The sequence below is a fragment of the Arachis stenosperma genome, chromosome 7, assembly GCF_014773155.1.
Source record: "Arachis stenosperma cultivar V10309 chromosome 7, arast.V10309.gnm1.PFL2, whole genome shotgun sequence".
NCBI lineage: Eukaryota > Viridiplantae > Streptophyta > Magnoliopsida > Fabales > Fabaceae > Arachis > Arachis stenosperma.
Window position 1 is genome coordinate 3,891,374 of NC_080383.1, and position 10,832 is coordinate 3,902,205.

Here is a 10,832-nt window from a genome sequence, read left to right on the forward strand (position 1 = left end):
GGTCTAATCAAACGTGACTCCTGTTGTACTAACTTAGTTAATATGAATGCACATGTGAGAGTTTTTAAAATTGGACAAATTAGACTTAGGAATCGATATGTCCAAATTTTGAAAAGTTCAAAAACTTAAATGTATTTTTAAATTCTCAGAGACTTAAATATCTGCAGACCAAAAAATTAAAGATCGATTTATCATTTTCTCTTAATTTTTTATATTTTTTAATTAAATATTAACTATCTAACTTATTTTTTATAATTAAACCCTGTAATTTTAGACATTATAACAAATATTTAAAAAAAAAGTGTGCACTATCAATATCAAGAGTACATGACAATTTTTCCTATTATACTTTTCAATTTTTATTTTTCATTTTTGATTCATTGGATAATTTGGAGAAAATGTTCACCCAAGAATGCCCCTATCAAAGACAAAAATGGAGGCAATAGAAGCAAGTTGGGGTGACATGTGAGTATGTGACTAATTTGAAGCAGCAATATTCTATTCTACTAAAGTTGATAATTTAGGTTAGTGGTGAGGACCATGTGGCATCTTTAACTCTTTACACCTTCAGTTTCAAAGATATTTAGATTCAATGGGCCCCACATGTTCCTTTGCTCCACCAAAAAATCTTCCACAGTGCTCAATGATTGGCTTCTCACTGCTTATAATCTTATTCATCTTCAGATCCACACAGTGTCACACACTTCATCATATTCATCTTCATCTTGGTTTAGTGAATTTTAGTGCAAAAAAATATGGAGAGTGAATTGGTGAGGCGCAGAGTTAACTTGATTGCTTCCCATTTTGCATCAACTGATGACATCTCAGCTACTCAAGTTCTCCCTATGGTAATTAATTTATCATCCTCTTTACTTATTATTATTTTTTTTATTGAAGAAATTGTTTGAATTGATCAATTGAAATTATGGATTTTTATTGACATGCTTGACAAGTTGATACTAGGTAGGGAGCAAGAGTAGTGAACTTGTGTTCCTCACTGAGGTCATATGATAAGAATCTTAGGATCATGTTTTATCATGAGAGAATCTAACTAACTGAATATGATTTGGGTATCTTATGTAAAGTAAATTCTCTTTTGTTTCATTTTTGGATTCTCTCTAAAGGGAGATAGGGAAAATTTATTCTTTAAATCAGTTGGTGAGATTCACACATATCATAATAAATTGATATTAGGTTGGATAATGTTTTCCCTTTTTGGTTTTAAGATTGGATGAATTGATGTAATTGTGCATCTAGCTTTTCATAAATTCTTTGTGACTCTGCAGTTTGACATCATTATAATTGCATATCTGCATTCATAGGTAGTAGTAATTGTTGAAAACTTGAAATCCAAGATGTGAAAAGTTCCTAAGCTTAGCATAGAGTTCTAGCAACTTTCAACTTTATAAAACCAAAGAATTTTTTCTCCTCTTGTCTAAGTCTCTAAGACATATTTAAAAGGATTTAACATCAGATCTCTATGTGTTTCATAAAGACAAGGAATTAAATTAGTTCTATTCTAAGATACTAATTCAGAATTTCCATGTGCTTCTGTTTTTTAGCATTTTTTTTATGATGTCTTATATAATAATCTTTACCCTATTCATCATTAGTATTTGTATGCAACTTGTTTTGTTAATTCATTTTCATTCCCTTTTTCATCAGAACTGCAGTGGTAGTTTGAACTCTGTGCTCCGGCGATGCGATAACAAGGTGTATTTCGCGCGCCAATCATCTGAATCTTATGGTTATTTCATGAGGCAGATTTCAGCTGAAGAGGTAATAACAACAAATTTCTTGTTGGCTGAAATACTCCTTCTATGTGATTCTTTTTCAGAAGAAGAAACTTAGTAGCATAATTAATATGAAAAATTTTGCAGGGTGCTCCAGCTCCTAAAACTTTTGGTTCTGCATCTGATCAGAGTCCTGCTAACACAAGAGCACCATGTTTTGCTAGACCCGAAAGTACACCTTGTTTTGCCAGACCCGAAAGAGCGCCGTGTTTTGCTAGACCGGCGAGAACTGAATCGGATTACTTAAGTTCAGTGGTCCAACCATTGGCTCCAGTGCAGGGTGGTGAATTTAGTACTCTTGAACCTCCTTCATTTTCTAGGCCAAGGAAACCGCTACCGCGAGTAGACCAACTACATTCTGAAATTAATGGTTAGTATCTTAGAGATTTGAACCCAAAAGTTATTAAATAGAAGCATGTTACATTTATAAACTTTTTCCTTAGCAGGAACTGAGTGGTCTCCGAGGATGGATGTCGCGGAATCAAAAGGAAAATATGTTATCACAGTTGAAGTTCCAGGAGTTAGGATCAATGACATAAGAGTGGAGGTTGATGATCAAAAGTAAGTAACCATTTCTGTTATAATCTTCTCAACTGAAGGAAAGGATAAAGCTTAATCAAATGTTGCATAATCTTTTTACTCAAGTCACTATTGAAGTCTCATATGTGATCCAATTTATGCATACGCATCGAAAAGTAAGTCTTATCTGACTAGATGGAATCGGCTACATTGATCAAATCAAATTATGTTAATGTATGTGTTTAAACCATTTCTTATGATATATGTTTCATAAAAAAATGTGAAAGAAAGAATGGTAGGTAGAAAATAAAATGTTAACAATAATTAACATTCTTGGTTATGTGAACTGTGTGGCAGGTTATCTGTCAAAGGTAGACGCTCTACTAGCTACTTGACAATTGCAGGGTCTCCGAATGCCTCGTTTTCTTCGTATCACAAGCGCGAGATACTATATGGACCATGCGAGGCGGTCTGGCCACTCCCTTCCGGCGTGAACAAGGATCATATATCAGCTGAATTCCAGTGAGTGAAACCTTAGAGTGTTATTTAGCTTGTTATTTGTTGACTATTTAAGATTCATAACTCTTGAAACTAGCCACTGATGCATAGTTCATTAGAGTTAGTATTCTAAAATCAAATGTTCAATTTCAGCTAGAAAACTAAGTACAATCATGATTCATAAAGACTCAATATCTCACAATCACATAAGTTCATTTGAACTTACAAAACAAGTGTTAGTGTTTGATTGAATCTGTGTTAACATTCTTCATCAATAGTAGACACATGTGAATTGAAGCTGATATTTCTAATCTTGTTTCTTTGTTTCTGAAATTTCAGGGATGGATTTCTTCAGATAATAATTCCTAAGATTTGAATGAGCAATAATGTTGAGTGCAGCCAAAACATATTTTGGAGCATTTGTTTGGTTATGATCATATCATAAATAGATCATAAGATAGGCTATGTTGTGCTTTGGAAATGCTTTTACTTCTTCTGTACCAATTATGTCTATCTATGTCTTATTTTATATGCCACTAAACAAAAGAATTTGGCTGATCCTTAGTATATACATATTTATGGCTTAATTTTGATTGATCAAGATATTATTGCTGATCTTATTTTACATTGTATGTTGATTTATTTGAAGATTTATTACAGGATAAGATGAATGCATAAAAACCAAAGTTAAAATATCCATTATATTCAGTATCATTAAGCTGAATAGTTAACATTTCAAAATATAGAGACAACTTTTATGCAGCAGCAACTGAATCATTCTCCTCCTTTCACCAGACTATGGATTCACATCTTATATGATCTAATTTGCAAAATAACACGGGCAATCTTGTAAGTAAAAAGAATTAAGGAAATGATAATAAAACCAACGCTGGCTAAGGAAACTTTATGGTAAATAGCTACTTGAAATATATGAATATTTGTAATTATTTTTCTTTCCCTTCAATATATCCTTGGAGTAACCTAAATAAATGACGGAAGAAATCATAGTCATGTACATAAAACATAAGCAAAAAGAAAAGACCACTCAGATTGAGAGCCAAACTCAATTTCACTTAGACCATGCTTGGGATTAGTCACCATATTCAAAGGGGTGTTCAAGATCCGATCCGAATCCAAGACATATTTTGCCGGGTTCGGGTTTATTAGTTTTACCTAATTCTTTTTTTGGGTTGGTTTTTGGGTCGCTTGGCTTGGAATTCTTTATTGTAAAAAAAAAATATTTTTTAGTGAAATTGGTAATATTATATTATACTTTTATACTTCAATTAATATTTTATATTATACGATATTGTTTTTGCTTTAAAATAATTTATTTTGGTATAAATATGAGATAATATTTGTTAAAAATTTAATTTTAAAAGTAACATTTCATTACTTAGTATATAAAATTTACAAATTTATATATAATAATTTTATATTAGATCGATCTGATTTATTTTGAGTCGTTTTTAGGCCGAATCAAAATAGATTTGATGTTTTTTAGGGCGGTTTAGGTCTAATTAAACTAGGCCCATAAACACCCCTTGCATATTAATCACTCTAAGCATGGGAAAAAAAATTGCATGCTTAGGAACATGACATTTCCATATATATAGTATAATTATGTTGTGTATGCACAAAAAAATCAACAACTAAATCAGTCACCCTAATAAGCAAATGAGTTCCAAAACACACCACTATTCTCTTTGAATCATTCGAAATATCAGATTAAAATGTTGGAAAGTGTAGTTTATAGTCAAAGAGAAAGCTTATGTAACCTATAATGAGTTAAAAATTGTCCAAAATTTTCCCCTTAATTAAGTTAAATAGAATTTGATAATAAAACTCATAAAAACATCTTCAGCGCAGAAGCAGAGCTTAATACATAGGAAGGGGACAATGACCACCTTATTCATAACTTAAAAGTTTTCCATTATAGAGTTAGGTTTTCCCCTAATTTTATTTTTTTGCCTTCTCTCAAGTTATGCCTTTCATGTTGGCTTCCTCCACCAAGCATTAGCTCTAGTTCCTTCCCTGATTCAATGTGAATTTTAATATTAATAAATAACAAGTATTTGCACTATATGAAAATAATATCAGTTATATTTAGTATATACTAAAATCAGGTGTTTAACAGGTCAATTAAGAGTTGCAAATAATAGAGTAATATTTGATTTTTTGGATTGTTAATGGCTTTGGTCGAAGATGATTACGATTTAGTTTATTTTATCTGTTTAATACTTTTCTATTGAGACGTTGATGCTCTACCTTGTTGTGTTGAGCTTTTTATTTAAGAAAAAAAAATAGATAATATATGTTCAAGTTTTATAACACAAAAACTATATGATCTTACCTTGGACTAACCACATGAGACAGAGACCATGGTGGAGAAGGAGTTCTCTCAGAATCTATAACATAACATAGGGAGAAAAAAAAAAGATCAATAATATATTTCAACTAATTGTTATTACAATCCAACCAAGATTTCATGCAAATTGAACAAGTATTGTAATAGATTCACTTTTTAATATTAAAGTTACAATCCAAACAATTGAATGATGTAATAGCAACAATAAACTAAAGCTATATTTTATCATTTACTATAAATAATTAGATTAGATATATCATTGGAATTAAAACTTACCTTCTGAAAAGTATTGTTGATCATTAGGGTTGAGCTGATTTAGGTTTTGGTTAGCATCTACCAAAACATTTTCAACCTCAACACTTTTTGTTTGTGGTTCTTCTTTTTCTTCTTTTTTCTTGGGTGAAGTTTCCTCAGTCACAGTAGCACCCATTTCCTAATTAAAATTTTAGCAATAAACCTTTAAAACTTGTACATTGAATAATAATGAATTAAAATATAATCTTATATTTATCAAAATTTTGTAAACTCACTTTCACTGTTGTTTCAACATTTTCCATTTTCACTTTTTTTGGCTTGCGACCTGGGCGAGTGCCTTCTTTCTCAAATCTTTCAACCTCTTTTAAAGATCTACACATAATTCCTGACTCCGTATGATAATAGAACTACAAAAATAAAAATTTTTAAAAAATAAATATAAGTTGTCAATAATAGGAGTGTTCGCGATACAGTTTGAATCGGTTTTGAATAAAAAACGCATCCGATCCGAACACTGAATTTACTTGCAGTGGATTGGGTAAAAAAAAAAATCCGATCCGATCCAATCAAATTTCAAACGGTTTAGATTTGATTGGATTTACGGTTTTATAAATTAAAAGAATTAAATATATATAACAATTCTCTAACATCAAATTTTAAATAACTAACAATAACATAACGAGTCTCAATAATATCTTAAAAAGTCAACGGTAACATAACAATAGAAATAAAATTATAGGTTAGTTAAAATAAACAAATAAATCACATTTTGAACATAAAATATTTTTAAATAATAATAATACATGAATAATATAAAAATATATAACAATTTAAACATGTTATAAGTATAATTGTAAATATAATAATAAAATAATAATATTATAGCACATTGTGCAGTTTGGATTGGATTGGATCGGTTATAAAAAGTAGATCCGAAATCCGATCCAATCTGGAGATTTGCAAAAAATAGAATCCAATCAAATTCAAATTATTAGTAAGATTTTAATCGATTTTCGATTTGAATTAGATTTGATAATCGGTTTGAATTTGACCACCTCTAATCAATAATAAATAAGATATGTATTTCAATCTAGAAACCTGTATATAAAGAAGAAATTCTTAATTATTATTGCAAAAATTGATGTATATATGTAGGTACCTTATCCCATTTTCCATTTTTTCTCTGTCTAGGAACACACTTCCAATTGGCACCATATTGTTGTTCAAATTTAGCTCTTTTCTTATCATTTGATGATAAGCTTGAACCTGATGATGGACTACTTGCACTCTGAATAATCCAAATTAAAAAAAATGAAGAATATGAAATTAAAAAAGAAAATGACCATTATATATTGACATTGATATATTAATATCAAGAATACCTTCTTTCTCTTATTATTATTATTATTAACATCATTATTATTATTATTATTATTATTGTTGTTATTGTTTTCTTTTGGTGAGGAGATATTGTTGCAAGGTTGAGATGGAAGGCAATAAGACAATGGAATGGCAGGAATGGCTCCATCCTTGTTCTTTTCTACATTACCAAACATCAACTCAAATATTTTTGCATCTGCCTCACCCTAATAAACATAATTAACATAATTAAATAATAATAATAATAATAACAATAATAATAATAATAAATCAATAAAGGTTATCTAAACTTCAATAGTAAAATTTGACTTAGAAAATAATAAATTTGTTTGGAAAATTAAACTAATAAATTCATGCGAATTTACGAGTTAACTTGAAAGTTTGATAACCTTGACCGTAAGTCTTTGTTATTTAATTTAATCTTAATTAGTAGCTCAACCCAATCACAAGTAGTAATCTATACTCACTATTTTATTGTCATACTCCTTTTTAATAGTGAAAAAAATATAACAAAATTTATACATAAAAAAAAAACTTAATTGTAACCTAATCTAACCCACAACAAAATATGAAAAAAATCGAATACTACGAAACAAAAGATATTATACACCGATTTATAATATTCGTTGTAGATCGCCTCACAGATGATCAAAAAGAGGCGATTCAAAAATAATACCCCTATATTTTTATCAATAATTATATTATTTAATATAATTATTTTGACAAAAAAATATGCTGACAAAATAATTATAACAATGATGAATTAATCAAATTAAAGAGAGATGAAGCAAACAATTGTTAAGTTACATTACCAGTTCATTGAATAAACTTGTTGATGGTGAAATCTTGGGGTTCTCTTTCAAATCATCATCATGTGAACCAAAATCCATTTCTGGCCTCAAGAGAATGAAATCAAATCAAAGCTTTTGGATCAAAATAAACTTGAAATGTGAGTGATGATGAATTGAAGCATAGAACTCTAAAAATGAGTGAGAATGAGAAGCAGAAATTAAATAACACCATTTTGATACTTTCCTTTCATGCATGCTTCCCAGTTTTTCTGCATTATTATTGACTTGTAATTTGTTTTTATCCTTTCAAATTACATCATAATTTTTTTCTTATTAAAAATAAAAAAATGGTCAAAACTCATATAAAAATCATAAAAATTATTTATATCAAAATTTTAAACAAATTATTTATCCCTATAATTTTATTAAATTTATAATTAAATTTTTATACTGTAAATAATTTTAATTAAATTCATACATTAATTTTAAATTCATAAACACTTAATATTATCGTTCAAAAACATTTAATTCAACGGAATATGCTGAGTATATTCGCTAGTGGTGCGAGATGAATAAAAACTTTTTTTTAATGTTTATTATTAAAAAATATCATTATAAATTTAAAATTAGTGTAAGAATTTAATTAAAAATTTTAAAATATAAATACTTAATTAAAAATTTAGAGTAATTTTTATGTTTATTTTTATTAATTTATATATTGTTTATTATTAGAATTTAATTTTCATATGCTCTTTCAGGTAAAATAATTTTATATGTATATCCAATTATGTAATATTATATCAACAAAAATATTACTTTTTATATTGACTACATATCTACGTAAATGATCATTTAAATAAATAGATATAATTGAACGACTATATATATATATATATATATATATATATATAATATTTTATGTTGTTAGTACACTAAATTAAACTCTCTTTATTTTTATAAGGTAAGAAATCTTCTTTAGGGGAATTTAATGTTTGTTATAATTTTAAATATTACTTTTGACTATCAGATACAATAAATGGTAAATATTAAATACCGATATTCCAAATATTAATTGTATTTTTTTTTGTGAAAAATTATATTTAATTGATATTAAAATAATTCGAACTATATACTGATAAAATCATAATATTCATTTAAGAAGATTTCTCTCAATATCAGAGCAATATATAAACTATATATATGATAAAAAAAATGTCAAAATAGAACTAGTTATAATAATGTAATTTCAAAATAAATAAAAAATTATAAATAATAAATAATTTTTAAAATTTAAATTAATCATTTTAGTAAAGATTTTATTCCTGGTTTAACAACAATTTTAAAAATATTGTTAAAATAAAAAAATAGTATGTACACAAAAAAAAAACTTACTATCAGATCAGTTATATCTGTATATAGATATGTGTATTATTTTATTTTTTTAATGTATATTTTATATTTAAATATATATTATTTTATATAAATAACTAATTTTAATATATACATATATAGTATAATTATAAAATTATGCATTCACAACGGTTCTATATAGAACCGTCACCAAGTCAAAGCATCACGAGAGCACTTAACACTTTAACAGCAGTTTTGGCAGCGGTATGGAGATGGTTTTAAGTTTTAACCCTTTTTTTTTCGGGTGAAAATTTAGGTGAAGTCGATTTTACGTGAAGTTGATATTTGAGAGCCGTTAGATAAAAATTTACTCAAATCAGTCAAATCATCTAATAGCTCTCATATATCAATTTCACATAAAATCGACTGCACTTGAATTTCTACATTCTTTTCAAGTATCTCTTGCATAAATATTTCTTCCTCAAGCGTTTGAATAAAATAAACAAATTACACCATCAAATAACGGGATAAGAATTAAATATCTTTTTAACCTTGAATAATATGAAAGAAGACTGAAGTGGTTTTCTTTTTTTTTTTTTTAAGGAAGGATAAGTTATTTTGTAAAATAATAAAAAAAAGTATACATTCAAATAGATTCTCAAAAAATTGTGTCGAACGTTTTCGTTCCAAAAAAATTTTATTACATTCAAAAACGACATCGTAAAAAAACTTTTTAAAAAAAAAATGTCCAATACAAAATTTTCTAAAAACCTAGTATATACTCTAAAAAATTCAAATTACTTCATAATAATTAATGTCGTTGCGAATTCACTGAATTATGGGGGATTATTTACGAATTGAGAGAGAAAGTCAACTAATAATTAATACTAGCTAGTGGGCTGAATATATATTTGTCCGTTTTCTTTTTCTTCCCCAGACTTAATATCACTTTATACTTAGGAGGATTATATTATTTCTAAAAGAAATAAATAAATATTTAGTGAGAAATTTTTTGGGATCAGTCAATTTTAGTTTTTTTTTTTTGTTATTTGATTAGTACAACTACTAAAATATTTTTAACAAATAAATTTTATTAATTTATGTGAGTAAATTCTAAAAAATATGGGTATAAATTATATTAATTTATGTGTGTAACATTCTAGTAAACATAAGTTCAAATTATATATTTTTTGTATGTAAAATGTATATAATATAAGTGCAATTTATTGATGGCTAAATACAGACAAAAAATAATAATAATATTTATTGGTGTAATACCCGGTCTAATCGAAATTAATTAAATAATGAGTAAGTAGGAGCGATTATGGTTGGAAGATTTGGCAATTGGAATTTGATGATTTCAATATGATATTTGGATTCAGTGAATTTTTCCGAGTCGGAAGACATAGTTTTCTGCGTAAAAGTGCGCAGTGGAATTTTGACCGGTAGTACCAGCTGAGACCTGTCTGGTAATGCAGCTGAGAAAGTTGATTATGAGTAAATAAGATTAAGAAATGAGGAATTATAATTAGGGGAGGTAGAAATATTTGAAGTGCGATTTAGAGCGCTAATCTTAAAGGTTTTGGTCCAAAATTGGGCCAACGGACAAAAATAAGTGAACCGGGCCTAAGTGGGCCCAAGACCCAACATATATAAACATTAGTTATGAGCATTTCAGCTCATTTTACCCTAAAAAGAAGGGTTGGGGCGCTGAATTAAGAAGAGAGAAGAGAAGAGAGAAAACCTAACTCTCTTTGATCTTCAAACCACCATAACTTGAGCTACGGAGCTCCGATTGACGAGCCGTTTGCGGCCACGCGTCGCTCTTCTCATCCTCTACATTTCTATCTAAGTTTTGTGGTGAGTATTCCATTCATC

The 10,832-nt window shown here is 27.9% G+C and overlaps 2 protein-coding genes across 3 annotated transcripts; one reads left to right on the plus strand and one right to left on the minus strand.

Moving 5' to 3' along the window:
• The first annotated feature begins 602 nt into the window (after positions 1-602).
• Positions 603-3,411, plus strand: LOC130942155 (uncharacterized). Of its 2 annotated transcripts, none has more exons than XM_057870848.1 (6): positions 603-848; positions 1,666-1,779; positions 1,881-2,163; positions 2,237-2,354; positions 2,670-2,834; positions 3,150-3,411. In XM_057870848.1, the coding sequence occupies exons 1-6, from the start codon at positions 756-758 to the stop codon at positions 3,184-3,186; spliced, it is 810 nt and encodes a 269-aa protein (XP_057726831.1). In that variant the 5' UTR covers positions 603-755; the 3' UTR covers positions 3,187-3,411. The 2 variants fall into 2 exon arrangements, with proteins under 2 accessions (XP_057726831.1, XP_057726832.1); XM_057870849.1 differs by having other exon boundaries at positions 604-848; positions 2,240-2,354.
• A 1,261-nt stretch (positions 3,412-4,672) lies between these two features.
• On the minus strand, positions 4,673-5,830 carry LOC130940569 (uncharacterized). Its single transcript, XM_057868744.1, has 4 exons — positions 5,709-5,830; positions 5,455-5,611; positions 5,164-5,218; positions 4,673-4,844 (listed from the first exon to the last, which is right to left on the minus strand). The coding sequence occupies exons 1-4, from the start codon at positions 5,811-5,813 to the stop codon at positions 4,802-4,804; spliced, it is 360 nt and encodes a 119-aa protein (XP_057724727.1). The 5' UTR covers positions 5,814-5,830; the 3' UTR covers positions 4,673-4,801.
• Between the last annotated feature and the right edge of the window lie 5,002 nt (positions 5,831-10,832).